At 38.9% G+C, this 20,698-nt stretch overlaps 1 protein-coding gene across 4 annotated transcripts in view; it reads right to left on the reverse strand.

The window, feature by feature from the left end:
• Nucleotides 1-1,464: 1,464 nt before the first annotated feature.
• Nucleotides 1,465-20,698, reverse strand: part of ADAMTS20 (ADAM metallopeptidase with thrombospondin type 1 motif 20) — a 99,052-nt gene continuing 79,818 nt past the window's right edge. For 3 of the 4 annotated variants that reach the window (XM_069802213.1, XM_069802212.1, XM_069802214.1), the window contains 11 exons: nucleotides 15,202-15,369; nucleotides 13,768-13,941; nucleotides 9,637-9,807; nucleotides 8,990-9,190; nucleotides 8,725-8,854; nucleotides 8,476-8,570; nucleotides 8,284-8,378; nucleotides 7,743-7,876; nucleotides 6,899-6,990; nucleotides 3,858-3,962; nucleotides 1,465-3,196 (listed from right to left, as the gene is read on the reverse strand). In XM_069802213.1, coding sequence (XP_069658314.1) covers nucleotides 3,107-3,196; nucleotides 3,858-3,962; nucleotides 6,899-6,990; nucleotides 7,743-7,876; nucleotides 8,284-8,378; nucleotides 8,476-8,570; nucleotides 8,725-8,854; nucleotides 8,990-9,190; nucleotides 9,637-9,807; nucleotides 13,768-13,941; nucleotides 15,202-15,369 — 1,455 coding nt within the window. In that variant the 3' untranslated portion in view covers nucleotides 1,465-3,106. The remainder of the gene's footprint in view (nucleotides 3,197-3,857; nucleotides 3,963-6,898; nucleotides 6,991-7,742; nucleotides 7,877-8,283; nucleotides 8,379-8,475; nucleotides 8,571-8,724; nucleotides 8,855-8,989; nucleotides 9,191-9,636; nucleotides 9,808-13,767; nucleotides 13,942-15,201; nucleotides 15,370-20,698) is intronic. The other variant, XR_011327811.1, reaches the window with a different exon arrangement.

Below are 20,698 nucleotides of genomic sequence, written 5' to 3' on the forward strand. Positions count from 1 at the left end.
AGGTACTGCCACGGGGGAGTACACCATTTCATAGCACACCAAGTGACATTTTGTTAGATAAATGTGAGCAACAAGGTTTTTTACATCTAGTCCATCTTCAGCATTCAATATTCAGATAAGCACTAAATGCGCGCGTGTGCCTACACACAAGCAAGTAAGTGCAGTTGTGTCATCTAATATTTGATGCTGTCACTGATGGGATTGACAGTGTCCTAGAAGACATCTAACAAAGTATCATTACAATCATCTTTAGCTGTTACCGTTCCTTAATTATTATTTTTTCTGTATGGAATAGCAACGGGACAGTTCAGCATTTCCTTACCTAAGCATCGACCAAAGCTGGAGAGCTGCTGACTGTGACCAGCCGTGGGCAGCTCGGCACACACAGACCCACGAGGTGGAGCTCACGGCGCTCGCATGGAGCGACCCGCTATTCTGGTGGGCATCTCGGCTGCCCAGTGCGATGGAAATCCACAGCCATGTCAATTAAAGGAGATGGAAACATCGTACTGCAAGCACAATCCATGATTCTCATTTTATTGCCCGGACCTTCTAACATGGCAGCATCATCAAGTCTCCAAACTCTTCAGAGCGGATCATCAGGCTCACGTTTTCCTTAAATTGCCCTCGGGATGAAACGTTAGTAAGTTGAAATGGGGTGGTTGATTAAGCCCTTTTTCTCAACAAAATCAAAATCCTAACACAAGGAAATCATAAAATGCCAGAACACACAAGGACTTTCTCCCTGCACTAGGGCTGAAACTCCAAAGCAAGGATAAAAGAAAGAAAAGATGCAAAAAACAACAATACAATACAGTGCTGGTTTACATGGAAGTTGACATTGGGCCACAGGGTTTGCTTTAGTTATAGAAAATACATTTCTACTCAAAAATCAGTACTATTACCCAATAAAAACACGCCCTGTTGAGTATTGGGTTAAAAGTCACTTTGTTTGGTAGTGGATTTTCCAGAGTGATTCTGTGGCAGCAGAGCTGAGCACTTCCTAGCCCTTAACTGGAGTTTCAGGGCTGAAAAGAAAATGGTCCTCCTGGGGATGGAGGCAGACTGCAGTTCCCCTTCTGCCAAAGCAGTTGTCAAGGGACCGTGCCACAAAGGAACTTATCCGAGTTTAGCACAAGGAGGAAGAAGATTATTTCAGATTTCTACATTATTTCAGTGAACGACTTACAGGGCAACCCCCTAAGAAAGGTACAGGTGAATATGGGGGGACAACTGGAAAGAGTACACAGACACAGAGTTTGTACCTCTGAAGTAGGATTTCTTCCATGGAAAATGTTCCTATGACTGTAACCTGCTTGTGTGGCAGTTATTCCAGTAAAAGTCAACGTATACTACTGTGAAGAGGTATTAAGAATGTAGTTATTCTGCGCATAAACAAGTTGAAAAGTTTTTGCAACATTTTGTACTAAGTGTTTGATGCCAAAAAAAAAAAAAGTACTCTGGTACCATTCACACAAGTATATTTATTGTATAAATAGTTTATAAATTACAAGATTTTAATTATAAATGTAAACATTTCTAGGAAAATAACGTTTTGTATTCTTATTAATGTTTACAACTAATATAAGGCACATAGTGCAAAAATACATTTCTGATGCAGAGATCACAAAATAATTACCTACATGTGTTATCTAAAAAGTAGCTGCTTACACTTCTGTGGTACAGTATTGTTTTTAATTAATGCATGTTGCTAATTCACGGCTAACTCTTTGTGGGTAAAAATATGATATAGCTGCCATTTCATCTACCAATTGTACTGGCATGCAAAACAAATATTTGGTTTACAGAATGCATATTGTCAGAAAAAGCACGTATAGTTATCTGGTACATAACGATAAATTTTATTCTGAGTACCTGAGAGTTGGCCCTGAAACACATTACCTTTACATGCATAGATTTCTACAGTTCTGGACTGTAAAGTATTACAAAACAACAAATTAAAGAGCTAGATTGTTTTTTAAACCTTGTAACTCTTTCATACACTTACTCTTCTGGAAGAAATAATCGTAACTAGCAGATGTTAGAACTGTATTTACAAACATTGAAAAATTAAACTGAGTAAAAGATGGACACCAAAACAACTGTGGGGCTTGATGCTGCCTCTGCCCAGGGTTTTCACCAAGGTTATTGAAAACTATGTTGAATTGGACTATGGGGGGGGACACACTACAACCTTTACTAATATGCCATTGGCCAGTATAAGGGAGTAAGGTGTATATGGAAAGTGTTTAAGTAAATACATATTCATAAAACCACATACAAGGTGCTACAGTAAACAGAATACACTGCTTTTACAGTATACTTGGATGAGAGGCAGGGATTTAAAATCAGATTTTCAAGCAATTTGTTTCCTTATTTTCTTTTCCTGTAACCACAACAAAACTAAGCCTAGATGTTTAACATGTGCTATAGAGATTACAGAGGTTAAACCACACTTCTCAGGATTACTGCTAATATTTGAGCACCACAAAGAATATAATGAAAGGGATGGGGAAAAAACGCTTTTACTGACAGAGGAACACACAGATCTATAGAAACGAGCTCAAGTATGTCGGTTATATACTTTCTGCTGTAAGTTGTTGACAGATAATTCCTAAAAGGTTTCACAACATTGGAAGTATTTGAAATTATTACCCGTCTTCTTTATATAGCCATAACTCTTTCCTTTCTACAATTTAGTACAGTTGATCAAGAAAACCAGTAGAGTATAAATTCTACTGAACACTGCATAAAGAATTGCACTGATTAGTTGCAGGTAAAGTATTACAATTATAGTACAATTTAGAGTGTTATCCATGATAGTAACCTCAGTGCAATTTACTTGCTAATATATACTGTACATTGAATGAATGCCTCTCCATTAAAACCTGAAGGTTTATGATTGTGATTTATGCACTTGCTAGCCCACAAACTGGTAGTACATCCCTGAAAAAACACTGAAGAAAACAGGAATTCTTAGTAGTGAGCATTACAGTAATGAGCATTACAGAGATGAAAGAATTAAAATATATATATACACAGCACCTACAATTTGCACCTAAATGGCAGATGTGCCTGCTTTGATGCTCTTACCACATCAGAGTTCTCACTGTATTTGAAGTTGGAGACCAATAATTGTATTAGGAATACATTTTCCACAAAATCCTCCACATCTTCCATATATTTTAGTACCGTCCTGGGAATTAGACAAAGAGAACAGTCAATCAAGAAAAGCGACTGAAATCACAGTTGTACAAAAAGCTCCTTGAGGTTTGCACACAATAGATCTTTCGACAAATCGTACCTACAAATACTAAACCAAGAGACAGCATCAAATTAGCAAAATGGGCATGGAGATCCTTTATCAGTATCGCTGTATACCTTCTCTCCTGGCTTACCATCATCCCATGTTGTCTTAAACTGTGCATGCTTACTGTTCTTTTTCAACTGGTCTTTGGGTTCCTCACACAAATCAAGCTGGAGGTAAGCAACTTGTAAGGATCCTCTGTAGTAGGGCATCTTTAATAAAATGGGGTTTTGGAGTGTTGTGTGTATTTTTTTAATTTTTTTTTAAGTATTATTAGGTATCTTCAAAACTTTTAATAAACTTGATTAATATAACAATAGGCTCTTAAAATAGACAGGCAGTGTTGATGTGGATTAGATTCTGGGCGGTGTGATTCAACATAGTTTGTGCATTACATCTGGAAGAAGAGTTGGATGGGTCAGAGACCTTGAGCACTATTTTTGATTCACAGTTAGCTTTCACTAGAGAGTCATCACTTGTACCTCTGGAGGCATAATATTCCAAGCCATAAGACCATAAGAGCAGGTAAAGGAAAAGAATATTGACTTACGTGGGATCTGTGTATGTCAGCAGTTGCATAGTTGCCCTGAGCAATCCACCTAACTGTACTGGATAATCTCAGACCTGTACCAGCCAAATTAATGCTGAACTGTCCCTAACAAAAACAAAAACAAAACAAAACCAAAAAAAAAAAAAAAAAAAAAAAGAAAGGTAAAATACAGAGCTCATAAACAGAGTTCAAAATACTGAAACACTTTACATTGGCATATCTGCCCATATCACTTAGGGTGTATCTAGACATTAAGGACTCAAAGGTGTGTACTTAACCTGGGTTATGCATTGCACCCTTTTTTGGACACTCGGAACATAGACACACGAACAAGTTATTCTGCAACAAGTAGCACCTGTGCATCTGTAGCACCTGTCTGCAAAGTCTGAATACAGAACTAACATCAGACAACTCAAATTATTTTAGCCTCCTTTCTACATACTAAATTTTAATTTACAAAAAGTACAGACTTGCAATATGCAAGAATGAGGCTGGGGTTTTGGTTGGTTGGTTGGGTTTTGGTTTGGTTTTTGTCCCGTCCCCCCCCCCCAAGTGCCTGAACATTTTGGAAATGACATGGTCAGGACCTACCTCTACCTGGAAATTACAGACAAATCACTTCTTAGCCATCTAACTCTCAAATTTTTGTAAGCACGCTGTCCAAGCATCATCATCTTACCACCTTTCATTTCTTTTTCAGTATAACAAATAACATAATTGAACATGAATGTAAGTGAAGGTTCAAATAAATAAATTTATTGCTAAATGGAATGTTTTGAAATACAAACCATTCTAAAATATTTGCCTATGCAAATACATAATCTGAAAACTAGCTTTAAACGAGAATCAGTTCATATGAGAATAAGAAACATATTAAAAGCAACAAACTGCACTGCATTAGTAAACAAACTGGTACAGAAAATTATTAAATTGCATTCACACAGAAGTGCAATCTGTTGGAAAGAAGTACTACCTCCACAAAGAGCCTAATGGCCAGTTTGGGCAGCACTACAATCAGAAAACTCCTGCACGCCTCCATACAATTCACTGAAGGCCTCAATTTCTGTATTGTGACCTAGTTAAAATTGCATAAATCCTGAGATAAAAGCTTTAGCAATGATAACATTTCTATTATGTGCGGTAGCTTCTGTATTTAATTGTTTAATATCATCATAGTCAGATATACTTTTTTATATATATATAAATATTGTGTGGGTGCATGTATGTGCGCATATATAAAAATACACCACTCATCCTTTGTTCTTGTGATTCACTGAAATTCTTTCACAAAAACTCAGTCTTACATTGTTCGGTATGGCAGATCTGTTTTGAGAGCACTTCTATGTAAAATTGCCATGTTTCTAGCACTCATATACTCAGGATGAGCTAACATAAGCTCCCATGGATAGGGTAGGTTGCTCTTCAAGTGCCCAAAAAGTAGATTTCCATTTAATGAATAAAGCACCTGGAGGAAATTCATACAAACAGTGTGGAATGCTTTTCACAATTAAGAGGCCCAAAGTAACCTCATTCACAGTGATATCATTTTGCAAAAATAAATGAGAAGTGCTATGTACAGTCATAATGACAGCTTAACAGCTGTCTGACATATCAGGCACCATACTCAAGGCCAGGAACAGATTTCAAGGACTGAGAGTGCAGGAATGGAGGCCTTCTTACTGCATTAAAAGCGTGAGTTTCAGTGCAGATCTTATAAGATAGAAATGTGTCGGTGCAAAACCACGCAAGCAGAACGACTTCCCAACAGAAGTTACAGATCACAAATAGATTTGCATTGTACTAAGCGTGAAGAGTTTGCAGGCTGAAGGTATCCCAATACTGTAAAGAACTCGAACTGTTTTCTCATCAGGGGTTCAGTCTGCCTAACTTAGGCACTTCACTGGTACTTAAATTGTACATAAATTGTCTCTAGCTGCCCTCGAATGCATCCACCCACATAGCCTGTCTTAAGTTTAAGCCCTAGGATAGATGGACAACAGGGATTCACCTCCATGCAAGCCTGAGCCAGTCGGTCTTAACTCCCTCTGTGAACAGTGGAAAGAAATATGCACTTCCAGAGGACGGCTCTCCTCATCCTAAGGTGCCTAATAGGGTAAGATTAGCTGAACTGTTTTCTAGGGAATCCCATTTTTGCCAATGGACTCCAAAGGCAGCCTAGGCTGTCTAGTTCAGACGAGGGCTACGTCTGCACCAGCAGGAAGGATGCTGCAGTGTGAGCAGATCTATAGACTGAAAATATTGGGTCAGGGAGCCCAATGTCTGTACACAGTACACAGATCGAGGTTTTACTTTGGTTTTTGGACTTTGGTTTTACAACTCTCATCTAGTCCCACAGACTGAATCCCCATTAGCAGTTAGAGTGCATTAAGAGCCTTCTTCTGGAGCTCTTTGTTTGATTTACTTTCATCCAGAAGGCATCCCGTTCGTGTCTTTCAAGACTGCTCTGTGATGTGAACCAACAAACAGTAAGCTGGGACAATACAGAGATTAACTTAAGAAGCACCATCCAATCCAAACTAAAACACTAGCGTAGACACACCAATGGATGTATAAATTTTAAATTATACTGCTAAACAAGATTGATTTCCTCTGGTAGTCTTCAAAGTTATAAAGCATCAGGAGAGAAACAGAGAAAAGATAAGAAAAATTCTGCAGGGTTATAAAAAAGGAAAGTCACTGGAGGAGAACAAAGATTGAGAAGGGATTAGGGGAAACAAAGCATACATCACATCCAGAGGGAGGAACAGCAACACATGAAACACACGGAAAGCTGGATATACATACACGGAGCCTAGAGGGCAAATGCAGAGTAAACAACTTGAGAGAGAAACGGAGGTGGCAGGGGGAAGATGGTGGAACAGGAGAGGAAAGAATAAGGAAAAAATACTTATTAATGTAGCACACAGACTAGACAGAATAGGAGATTGGCTTAGAACCTTACAGCTCTAAATCAGTCACACAGATTTCGGGGGGGGGTCCCCTCTTACATGCACATTTCAAGAGGATAAGAAATCAAATACCTGTGGACATCTGGCAGCACTGTAGCAATCTCCAGCTGTAGCAAATGGAACTGCTCTCCCAAGTATAGTCTGAGCAAAAAGAAAATCTGTGGCTAGAAAACAGAAAATTACTCAACACTGAAACTGCTGCATTAGAAGTTCAGGTGAAAACAGTGAGAAAAGGCATTAACATGGGGGAGGGTTGGGGTTGTTTTGGGTGGGTTTTTTTTGTTTCTTGTTTGTTTGGAGGGGGCTTTTTTGTGTGTTTTCGTTTGGTTTTTTAGAAACTATGTTTTAAATAGTCCGTTTTTGTTAACACAACAATCAGTCCAACCTACAAGCCCAGATTTCTTTCTGAGCTAGGAGGGGGCTGGGAGGAGGAGGACGGTTGTGCACTTGGACACAGCTCCAGGTGAGCTGATTGTGGGCCACCTTGTCACCTGCAGGCAGGGGCTCGAAAGCGCTGCAAGATTCCCTGTCCATTTAGTGCATCTGCCAAAGCCCAAGATGGGACTAACTACTGCATAGGAAGACTTTCCCAAGAAAAATATGCCAGGGACTAAAAGGAAATGGAATAATGGGAACAAAACCTTAGAGACTGAAGCTAGGTCACATATAAAATACAAATCTGTAAGATTCATGCCACTTGACCACTTGGGCCAAACTAACAAGGGAAGTAGGGGTGGTTTCTCAATTTTCTTTTTCTTTGAAATTCCCATTGAATTCCTAAAGGAAATAAGAATTTCGTTTGCCCAAAAATGGCACAACTGGATCTGTAAGTGGGTCAAAATGGTAATTTGGTAATCATGACCACGTGCAATTTCAATAGAATGCTCGCATAGGCTCAAACTGCCAAAATGCTTACTTTTAATTTGCATGGAAGCTACATCAAATCTTATTTTGCTAAAAACTGTGAAGCCAGCTGCAAGGTAATCATTTCGACAGGCACAGTCTTGCCTTCTGCTTCCATTGAAAGGACATTCATATGGATTCTGCAGCCTAGAGAATAGCAAAAAATTAGTTTTCCTTTTGGCATTTTTCCATAACATAATATCAGCATGAAAAATAATTGCATTGCACTATACCACATAAAAATACTAAACAACAGTTACTGAACAAGAAGCTCAGCTATTAATCTTGGCCTAGCTGAAACACTAATGTGGATTGAAGCTATTTCTACTGAAGTCAAGATAGAAAATTTTTATAATCATTTAGTGCAATTAACACAATTTCAGCCTGGAAGTATCTACATTTCTGCATGTGTGTTCATACGCCTGGATATTCAAAACAGAAAATCAAGGAAAAAAATTCTACTCATCTGTTCTCACAAAAGCTAAGTATTATTTTATCCTTTTATTTTGGAAGGAATAAGTGCACTTGACAAAGTTACAAAACCACTTTTGTACCTGAATCCATATACTTCAGAAAAGTTGTCTGCTTCACCTTTTACCAATGTCAAATATTCTTTGGGATTCTCTAAGTGCATCCCTGAGCAATAAATCTGGAAGAGAAAATACAACCTTTTAGCAAAATCTTTATTAGAAAAGTATTATTTCATAAAAATATATGCTCATAAAACTCATAAATATTAAAAGTACCTTTATCATCCTTCCCTTCACGCTAAGTAGGTATTCACCATCCTTTCTAATCCCTTTTTTAATCTGGATATCTTTGCAGGTGGTAAGAATTTCACCTTCAAAATGAATGATTAAATCGTATTAGTATTTCATGAATAGCATTTAGTTTTCAGACTTAAATTCTGCATAATTGTGCTCCAAATATATAACTTTTATGTAAGTAACCTGGAAAAACATTAACTTCAGCTGAAAATTACAGCTGTCACTTACATTCTTCCTCATGGCAGATCTTTCTGGCATCTGGTTTTAAACGTGGCAGGCACAAGTCACTGGATAAGCCATTTTCAGTCACACATTCTACGGTTCTCTCCTTTACCCCCACTCCACAAGACACAGAGCACTAGACATGGAGAGCCATCAAGAAGTTTAGTTTAGAAGGCAGTAAATAATTAACATAATTATGTCAGCAAATAGTCTTGGCATTCATTTATGTTGGAGGCAACTATCAAAAACGAGCTTGCACATCTGTACTCACTTTGGTCCACTTCCCCACTCTCCAGGTCGCTGCTTGTGAACATCCTTTGATATTACATTTATACATGTACGGGGATGGCTCCACCGGGCATTCTCGGTACGCTACGGTTTGAAGGCCGTGGGCGTGCTGGTTTTGAACAGAATGGATTCCAACACAGTACGTGATCCTCTGCCGGTAACCGAACCCACAGCTGGCTGAGCACTGAAATAAAATCCCCAAGCATAGGCATCACTTCTGTGAAACCACCTTTCTACAGCACTGCAATTACAGATAAGTGCAAGGGCAACACGGCACTGATCCAGCACTTTGCTGAAATCGAGGACAAGATTTTTCTTTACTTCAGCAAGATCAGCTTGCAAGAGAGTTTCCTGGGAACCAGCAAAGGAATCCTGTAGTAGGGGCAGCTGTCCTCTAGCTGGTGTTCATAGGTCCCAGGGGGGCTACCAGAAGACTGATAACAGTCACTACAACAAATCATGGCTGATTGGAAGGTTTAATGTGGAGAAAGTTTAGACACCCATGTTCAGATGTATATATAGATTTTTTTTTTTTTTTTGCTCTGCACACATAATGCACGTTTTGCAGAGATATAACATTCTTAAATGTAATATTATACAAAAAGCATGTGAGCAGTATAATTACTTTACCTGTGACAGTTCTCCGGTAAGCACAACATATTTAGAGGGAGCTATCCTGCAGTTTTTGGTTGATGGAGGCTTTGTGGCAGGATCACAGAAGCTTTCATCCACTTGGAGCTGGTTTTCATCCACACACTTAACCTTTCGGTATATTTCCTTTCTTCTATATGATGCTGAGCACTGAGAGTGAGAAAAAGTCACATTTTTTGTGCTGACACCAGCCATTTACAGAACAAAGTGATTTGCCAATGGCCACACACCAGTGAAACCCAGACAACAACACCTTTTATGACATCTGCTATCAGTGTCAGACTGAATTACTCACTGAATCAAAATCCTTTGTTTTCAAAGTTCAGGTACCTCTACTCAACTGAACAAACAATAGCGTATAATGACATGACACTGTAACTGTTGGGTGAGATGGAGGAGAAAATGAAAATGTCAGGCCAGGATGATAGGTTGAGTGAAAAAGCTCGTCTGTATGAAAAGGGAAGAGCCAAAAAAAAGGATTTTGGTGAAGTATGAAAGGAGTAAATTGGTCCTGAAAACAAAATAAAAGGAATCCCTGGAAGCACGTACATGATATCACACTGATAAAAGAAAAGAAAACAAACCTGCCTATTAATGAAAGCAGTGGCAGCTTTTGGTGGTAGTACTTGGTGGGCCTGTGCCTTTGCCCTGAGTATTCTCAGACCTCTCCCCATGGCAAGCTGGTGGGATGGAGAGTCATCACAGTTCTGCCAGGACAGGATGAGAACCTTGCTGCCATTCACAAAAGTGGAGGTACAGGCTAAGTAATACATGTTAACAGCACGTCCCCAGCTATGGGTGCCTCATCTCACATGTTTGATCTTGCTGTGATGAAGAAGGAAGGCTCAAATTCGCAAACTCCAGTTTCAGCAGAGGCAATAATTAATAACACCATCTACTATAGTCAGACCTGAACCTAACTTAATAGTAATTTGGACCCAATAATAGTCAGTTAGAAGACTCATCAGGGTCTGACACATAGATCAAGCCTATTGTACAAATTTTGTTATTATTGACTCAAAGCTGCAGCTTGGAGTACAAAAACCAGGAGCTGTACAGTAAAGCAGCTCTGCCAGAGGAAACTTCTAACTTTAACGAGTTAGATCTTGAAAACCTCAGAGGATGGAGACTGCACAAACTCCCCGGGCAGCTGGTTTCACTGCCTGAATTGTCCTCATGGAGAAAAAGTTTCTCATAATATCCAGTTTGAACGCCTCTGGCTTCACCTTATTCTGCTGCCTCTTGCTTTCCCAGTATAGGACACTGTGGAGAGACTGGCTCCATCTTCTTGGTAACTTCCTTGTTGATACTGGAAGGCTGCTGCGAGATCTGCCGAAAGCTGTCTCTTCTTGACACTCAACAATCCCAGTTCCTTCAGCCTCTCCTCACAGGGCAAGTGCTTCAGCCCCCAACCTGCTTGGGGGTCCTTTGCTGAATATGCTCTTGTTTGTCAATCTCTTTCTTGCACTGGGGCATCAAAATGGGATGTTGATGCTAGATACGATCTAACAAGTGCTGAGAAACAGAAGACGATGATCACGTCCCTTGATCTACTGGCTGCGTCCCTGTTTGTACAGCCCAGGAGGGTGCTGGCCATCCTTGCTGCCAGGATGCACCCACCGGGATCCCAGGGCTGTTTCATCCCCAGCCTGGGCTGCTACAAGAAGTGCTTCTTTCCCAGGGACGGAGCTTTGCATTTGTCCTCGTCGCAGCTCACGACGTTGCTGTGGGCCCATTCCCACAGCGTGTCCGGGTCCCCTGGTTGGCAGCCCCGCCCCTCCAGCATACTAAACAGTCCTCCCAGTTTGGCATCATCTGCAAACTTGACGAGCGAGCACATGAGGAACTGCTCTACAAACTTCACTGACATAAGTACACTATTGAAAAAAGCTGCAAAATGTACATCTAGGCTTACAAATGTCATTTCACCTCAAAGCTCTAAACATGCAGAGACCCAGATAAAAAAAAAATTTAAAAAAATCATTCAGATGAAAAAGCCTTAGCTTTTTATCTTCTTCACATGAGCAACAAATTAACAGGAAAAACAATCAGTAATATCACATTATTGATGTAGAAAAACAACAGTCTTATTACATCTGAGGAACAGCCTGTCATCACTTTTTGTAGTGGGGGGGTGGTTTGAGGGGGGAAAAAAAAAAACCTGACAAAAATTCACCTGCATTAGGTAGAAGTAAGGTCCTAAGCCCTGAAGGAGAAATTTAAGCATTGACTCATGATTAGGGTAGTAAGTGCTTATAATCCCCCAGTCTTGCTGAGTGATTGCCTTCTTTCTCCAAAATGTGAGGTGACAAAAAAGATGGAAAGAAATCAGAGAGAGCAATCAAAGTAAATCAGCGAGAGGCTTACCCACCCGTTCAGAAGATCCACAAGAGACTGTGGGCCAGCAATGGAAGCCATACCAGCATTAAGCCTTTCAGAAACCTAGTCACTCAGAGAACGAAAATGTTGTGTGGACTTGTGTCAGGCGATGGAGCGTGGATCCAGTTGGCTGGAATAACTTACAGAAACACCTGAACTTTTAGTGGCATGGAGCAGCTCAGAATATTAGGCACATAAGGAATAACCTGGTCATGTGGTAATGGGGACAGGCAGAAGAATTCTTTTTATTATACTTTATACATTAGTGTTGTAGACATTCTTCTCTAGTGAGAAATGCTAGATCTGGAAATTTTACTGCTATGCTGTGACTGGCAAGGCGAGGAAATGACACGCGAGCACTCAGAGCTGAGACAGCTGGGCAAAATATTGTGAGTTTGGTGGAAGACGTACTGCACCGAGAGTGGAATACAGATGGATAAACACTTGAACTACTATTAATGCTAGATGTACAGGGCTATATATGAATCTAGTCAGAGAAGGGAACTGAACACAGGAATTTCAAACAAGCAGCAATATCCATGTGGAAGAAGTTATGAACTAGCCAGAAGATGTGGTGAAACACAATGCATTTGTAGTGGAGAGCTCCAAATACCCAGCTGGAATATACAACTGTTTGACAGAAAAGGAAAATTCACCCTCATTCTCTGAAAGTGTGTATTTGTGCTAAAAGGTCATTCTGAGCCACTTTCACTAATTCCTGATTTTAACAGCTTCATACGAGAAGAGAACACTTGGGAGAGACATATATTGTCAGCTTTCCCTCAATATAGCTTAACAGAGGAATATATATGTCTGAACTGCATGAATATAATCCAGGTTTTGCAGAGCACCGACAAATGATTTATATATTAACACTAGTCACTTCTACAGCACTGTGTCCCTGAGACTTTTGAGTCTTCACATTCAAAGTTTCAGGGGGGTTGCCCTAGGAAATTTAACAGTGCGGATTATTAAGATGCCACAACTGCACGATCTGGGTTTTTGTTTAATGTTACAGTAAGAGACAGGCTCTTCTGTACACCACTTCAGGTATTATACATGATTTGGGGGTTTCCCTCTCCCTCTTTCTTTATATATGTTTGTATGTTTGCATACATGGATACAAAAGTTACTAGATTTTTAGCATGTAGAAAATAATCATCACATCTTTAAAAAGGATAGTTCTCTCCTGAAGGTGTCTTTAAATTTTCTTAAATATGAAAATGCATATTTGGTAGGAGAATGTCAAGTTTTATTTTGCTTATCTACTCTGGTAAGTCTTCCATACAGATCTTGAAAAAAACCTGTTGTCCAAAGGTTTTACCTCTGAGATTTTTACTTCCAGCTGACATGTCATTTGTATTTCTATTCTTAAGAAGTGGGGTTTTTTTAAATGATATTTCATAATGAGGTTTTATTAAACATTTTCTGCACTATGTGAAGAACTTTGTATTCAAATTGCACAGTTCTATCAATAGGGACCTGCTCAGAGCTCCACCAGAGCTTTTGCCTACAACAGTAGACAAGCAAATCCCATATAAGAGAGCAAACAAAGCCTTTGACATTTTTTGCCACTCTCTTTAGTTTTGCAAGCTTGACCTTCAAAATATCCAGCATGGTCACTCGTTACTCTGCAACACAACAGCTATTAGAAACGGATCCAAGTTGGAAAAACCCCCACAACTTATGACATCGCCCAGTTACTTCATACAAGTTGAAAGCCCTACTTACATCTTCCCATTCATCCGCCAACCACTGGTACTGCACGCAGGCAGGCAGCTGGCAATGCCTCTTGCTAGCGGGTCGGGTATCACGATTACACATCGCTTCGTTCACTTGGCCCAGGTCCTTCAGCTGACAGTAGACATCCCTTTGCTGAATTCCCACTCCACAGGATACAGAACACTAAAATTGATCAAAATTAGTTATCTCAGTGCGAAATGAGACAGTCCACAGAAGGTGGTACAGTTGCCACTATTACAAGTTCTTAGGATATTATTTAAAATACACTTCCCAGCTGTTACCACACCAGCGTTTCATTGTATCTGAAGAAATTTATGTTAAAAATGTAGAACTACAATGAAAATCAAAATTTGTAGGAAATATGGAAAATAAATGCACCCGAGTTACCTAGACTGATCTTTTGGCTTATCTTAATTCACAGCAGAAACAATCACTATAGCCATATGGAAAGTCAAACTTTACATTTTTGCAAGATCAAACAGTTTAAGTTCTGAGTTTACATCATTCCTTTATTAGAGACTGACAGCCTTGTCTGTTGTTTTAAAATGCAAATACTAAAATGATAGAAAAAACCCTCAGTATTTCAGGTTAGAAAAATCTTGCAAATGGTACAGTATTTTGAGGATACTTCTCTTTCTTTTGCAGGTAGTACCGAGGAGCTTAAAAAGGTTCAAATTCTTCCTGCCACATGCCTCTTTTCCTCCCTTTTGGCCAAATTTATTGCATTACAACACTAAGGCTTGCTAAGATAGACAGCCCCCTTTTACCCCAGTCAGAAGCACAATTAGGTCCCAAAGCCTACCTAAAGACTCAAGCCTAATCGTAAAGTAGATATTGGTCTATCAAGTGTGGCCAAATTGTGGAGAGTGGTAATGTGTCTATATCAATGTGGGGAATTACATTTTGAAAGAGTGAGTGAAATGCAAAATATTGCCATGCGCTCAGTTACGCACAATTTCACAATAAGGTGAGAGATCTTTTACAAGACCAAGGCAGGGAAAAGGCCGGTATTTGTGCCCACAAGCTCTTTTTCTTGTCCTTCCCCCACAAACCTGGCTTCACTTCAATATTCAGACTAAGCTATCAATTACAGCGATACTACTAAATTCATCACTGAAGGTAAGAAGTAAACTTTAAAAATTTACCGTTGTTTTGAATTTACAAGGTAAGTTGAGGAAAGCCCTAAGTACCCCTCCAGTCCAAGGTTCAGATTACCAAATACTTTCAGTTTTCACAGATATTTACTTTTAATTACTCTTAAAGAAAAAGAAAATATAATGAAATACTTGCTCATTTGTAGATTTCATTGCGATGTGTATATAAAAAACTTCCTGACAATTATTTCCATTGAAGCATTGTATCATGAATATGATCTCGTCTGGTACTCTCATAGAGAACATAATTATAGCAGATTTTACATACCTCTTCCCATCTGCCAGCCTTCCAAGCAGGACATCTTCCAGCTCTACATATTTTGTACATCCGTGGTTTTTTTAAATGTTTGCAGTTTCCTTCCTCTATTTTAGCTTGGAAGCTATTAAAACAATGCACATCACGAAACTTCAAACCTTTTCCACAGGAAACAGAACACTGAAAAGAGAAGTGTATTTCATTACTTTACTAAAAAATCACAAAGTAATAAGAAAACCAAAAGAAGTCGTGGCCTCGCCCAAAATGGACTCTATGATTATAGGAATAAGTTTCTGTATTATGACATAACATCTACTGTACGTATCTGAAATTTCTGTGTAAGGTCTCTCGTACTGAGCATTACTGATCAGGTGTCAAACATCTCACGTCTCGTTCATACATTCATGTCATCGTTGGGAAATACCTGAACTCAGCCATCCGTATCCATGCAGGAGACAGCTTGATATGATGATCTTACAAGAACATGCTGTAGCAGCCTGTTTCCAGCACATATATCGCTATTTTCATGTACGCATTATGCTTATCATAAGCATTAAAGAAAGAAAAACGGCAAAATCATGGGTATGTGTGTTTCCAGCTATTGGGCTAAGAAGTCATGTTCGCTCCAGCACCTCCCTTCCATGAGCTTTGGGTATCTTGCTATATGTGACAAAGAGGCAAGAGAAGAGGTATGAAGTAGACAGTAGAAGTTTTGGTGCACTCCTTGGAGGCATGGCCTTGCCCCATCGCCCTGGTATTCTCTTTCCTCCAGAAAGTTGGTATGATATACACAACTGGCTCTAGGACGTCCTTCCCTCCCTCCAACGTAAAACCAGTGGGGCTGCAGGTACATTTTGTGAAACCCACCCCAGCAGCACACACTAGCCGTGATTAGAGTGTGTCCGACACATCGGTCTCTTCCGGGGAAACGGCCATTCCTCTGCTAAACCGCTGGACTTCTGTGAGACTTTAGCAAGGTTTGAATTTAATTTTTTTTAAGCCAGGGGTGTCCTATTCACCTGCAGAGCAGAGCTGCAGGTCCTAGGGAACTTTCAGTCCAACAAGGAATATCTGAAGCACTTCCAAATTAGGTGACTACTCAGCTGACTTGTCTTGGACCATGAGCACTGTGAATGTAAGCATTTAAGTCTTTTTTTCCTTTTTTTTTTTTTTAATCTTGTAATTAATCTTCCTATTGTACATCATCCTATCAAAATGTTTTGATCAATGGAAACAATTCCTCTTCTATCTGGAAAGAGAACGTGCTTAATTTGTTCTAGGATTTCCTCTGTACTTTATTTTTCACTTGGACAAACATTTCCCACACAATCAGGTAGAGAATTGATATTCAAATCAAAATTTAATTTCTAAGTGGATGTGAAAAAAAAAGGGAGGGGGGGTTTAAATAGAGACTTTCTTCAAAAGCACCAAAGAAATTTCTCTTCCTTTTATGTTACATCATTGTCTATGTCACTAGCATTACACGCTAACTTAACCAAGCACTTTGCAATACATATATCTTCTATTTTCAGGAAATGAAGTTCAGATCATACAGCTTTCACTACAGAACCTGGCAAATATTTGCCTGAGAACAACAGCTGGAGAAAAGTTCTTAAAATATGGAACAAGCAACTATAATAAATTAACCTGCTAGGTAAGAAACATTTTTCACAATAACAATAACTACGCTTTGTTAAACAGAATCTCAGCTGACTCACTTATCCTCATTACCACAGGGATTCCTATGTGTCCTTAAACATTTATATGTGCAATCTTAAAGGTTTAATTGAAACTGCCAATGATTTTAAAATTAATCTTTGCAGAATAAAGCAATAAATTTAATTTATCACACAATACAATGGATAGCATGTTTCTCTTATGCAAGTATAATTATTTTGCAAGAAGATAAGAGTACTGATTTGGCCACAACTTGCCTTTTATATGTCTGCTATACAATTCCACTAAATAAGAATGTTTGTTTCTAAATGAAATCATTTTGCTCTCAGCAAAACCTTTCAATTTATCATTTGAAAATACTGTTCGTATAGTTTTACAATTTATGTTTCATTAATTTAGAAACTACTTTAAGATAGGAAGATAACAAAAATTAACTGAAAATTTTATCTATGTATAATGTAGGTCAGAAAACTTAAAACTCTGCAAACCATATCATTATAAAAGCCTTTCAGAAAACTCAGAGCTGAATCCAGAGGATTTAGTTATCAAAGCAGGCAAGATAACATGTATGCATGAAAACTAAAATACTGATATTATCTTGATAATTAATTCTACCCTCCCTTAAAGCTTTTTTTTTCAGGAATTTCAATCATAAAATGTAGACATAAAGGACCCCTGAACTCTGGAGATTCTCCTTTTTACTATTTAGTAGTAAGGGAAGCGCAGCACAGGATTACTTAACCTCCTCCTGTGATGTGTTCGGAAACCACCACATGCCCCTCCTTCCTCGATGGCTTTCCCCATGAAGCATAAATTAGGCTCCAGGGGCTATAGGGCAGAGCCCTTCTCGTCCTTGTGGGGATGGCATTCCAGACTGAGAACTGCAACCAAAGAAGGTGTCCGAAGAAGTCTCCACTTCAGGAGGTGAGGCTACCACAGCACAGAATAATCTCACTCTTTAATTTCTCATTGCCCTCAACATTAAGTACTAAGACAACGCTTTTCAGCATATATTTCCTGTATTTGTTTATACAGGTTGGGCACATATCTTTTATTCAACAAAAAATGAGATTTATTGTACAGGGCTAATGGTTGCTAATAGCAATAGAATATGCAAAGAAATCTTTTATGCTGCATCTCAGTTTTCTAAATATCTTCCAATAATATCTCTACCCAGTAGGTACAGCACTACACGTTTACTTCTACACAGGTTTGAACTGAGTCTGGGTTTTTTTGTTGGGTTTTTTTTTCTCTCCATTAGCGTAAATGCAACTGAGTTACATCTCTTATATCTAAATGGCCCAATTTAATCTTTGTAATTTGTGCCATTCTTTCTTCTAAAGCAAGAAATTGAAGATTTGTGTGTTAAGTTAGCCTATTATAAGGTATTTTTAGTAGTTACAGAGCAGTGCCTGTATAAAGAGATTATTTGCAGTTCTCTCTCAAAGATGTTCTACTGAATTTTGTAATTAGAGTACAATTATACAGGAATTAAGAGAATCCACATTTGTTTTCAATCATATTAGACGGGAAGCTGAAGAGGGAGGTTCAGAAAGGAAAATACCAGTTTGCATGTGAAGAATAACAGAGGCTTTATGAACAGTTATATTTCAAATACTACTTAAACTTTCTTTCACTCAAATACTGTCTTGCTTTGATGACTGAATCTAGCTGAAACCTATTGTTATCTTAATGTTAAATGCCAAAACACAAATGAAAGATACTTAAAATCTGTAGGTAGAAATTATTTTCAATTATTTTAATTTTTTTTATTTTAAAAAATTCATTTAATTATAAGGAATGTAATTTAACTTTCTAGTAATGTAACTTTGGATAAGTCACCTGGGGGCTTTTGTTTTGGATTTTTTTTTTTTTCCTTGCTGTAAGAGATAAGTTACAGAATGTTGCCCACTCATACCAAGAAAATATCCATATTTAAATAACTTTTTCCAGGGAAGTTTTTCACTCCATGTTTATTTAATGTTATCTTTAACAATTTAAAAAGACACGTTCAAGAGGTTGGGATTTATGTTGAAAAGTCTTAAATGCATTAAATCCTTAAAGTATAAGTTTTCCAGAAATACAGACAGCACTTCTGTCCATAGATTTTCTATCTTATTCTTTCACATATTCCTCAAGCTACAGATCTGACCCTGTGCTTCCATGCATCCAAACCTCCTGTTGAATAGATCTTACACTGAAAAAAGAAACTTTGCTGTGCAAGAGGTAATTCACTAGTATCCTAATATTACAGGTTTCAACTTAGGAGCTTTTGAAGTTGCCAGGAGTTTTTTGTTGTGGTGGTTTTTGGGGGGGGTTTACTTACGTCATGAAAGAAGTTTAATTCATTAGGTTAACGTGTGTTTGTTGTTTCACTGAAGAAATGAAAGACCCCGATACTTTTAAAAGCTAAAAGACACCCAGCCATTAAGCAGCTGCAAACCTCTGCTTAAAATACAATTGCCCAAACTTAAAAACAAGTAAATTGCCAAACTAAGAAGTGCCTCCAAGCAGCTCTGCTTGAACCAGAGATCTTGATAAAGTTTAGGCAACTAATTGCAGGATTGTTATTCTTAAAGCCTTGCATATGTATCAGTTACAGAAGGACCTAGGCTGCCCTGAACCACAGTCAAAGACCTTAAAAAGTTCCTTTGGTGCTGAAGAGTCTTAATTCTACAAGCACGCACAATCCTTTTAACACACTGACCAGCTCAGCACTTTACATGCCCATAAGGACGATCAGCATCCCGAAAACAGATTTTCTTCCATTTCCACTAACAAGCTAAAAAAAGAAAGCCATCACTCTAAGAGTACACTGGGCACACAGCAGGTGACTGCGGCACGTTACAAAACACAGCGATAGATGACATTTAGTGCAATCGAAGAAAGAGAAATGCTCCTAATTTTTTTTCTTTAACACATGAAAAAGCTAATGCACTCACCCTGGATGTAGATGATCCAGGATCATCAACGGAAAGTTCAAGAGGGTATATTATTCTGTAGGTACAGTATTCTCCTGAAATTGGACATATTCTGGCTTCGTTCCTTAGATAATATATAAAAATAGTTCTTAAAGGGACCAATTCCTCCCTCCCAGAATGCAGGCAAGCTCAGATGTATTCTTTACTGGATAGTGACCCACCTTCAACTAGAGAAATGAAGACTACTCCTGCCCAATACAGCTTCTCACTGGAGACTCCTGACAAGTAGATAAGGGTTGCCTGTCCTCCAGCCCAGAGAACGAATACCAAAGAAACGAAACCAGGTCTCTCAAATGCTGAATCAAAAGCTTTAATCAACATAGATTGGGGGATGCCTCTTAACTTTTCTGTAAGGGCAGAACATAGCTCCTGCTCAGTTCTTTGAATGAAAAACATAGGTTCCACAGAAGATCCCCAAGTGGGACTCCCAAGTGCCTAAAGGCATCTAAATACAGCTTACTGGGAGGTGTCTTGCCTTGACCTTTATCCCCATCATCAGTATTTTCCTTGGAGAGCTGCATATTGCACGCACTGACCTGACACCTGCCTGATGAGCTTCCTTTCAGCTTTGTATGATCAGTAAGAAGCATCGAATTCTCACTTTTACCTTGTTCTGTGCTCTGGAAGCCACTCGTGTCCTTTCAGCGCATCTAGCCTATAGCACATTTCTTACAAGGGTGAATTCTTGCCCTACATAAACCTGTGTTCCTTCTTGGAGCTCCTACGGCATTATCACACACTACCTGTGGAAGATGGTCCTGTCACTGTTTGGTGCCCGCTCTGTTCTGTGAGATGCTCTGGCAGGGATCTTCCCAAGGCTTAACTCTCCTCATCGGGGAAAGTACAACTAT

Source organism: Haliaeetus albicilla, chromosome 14 (assembly GCF_947461875.1).
Source record: "Haliaeetus albicilla chromosome 14, bHalAlb1.1, whole genome shotgun sequence".
NCBI lineage: Eukaryota > Metazoa > Chordata > Aves > Accipitriformes > Accipitridae > Haliaeetus > Haliaeetus albicilla.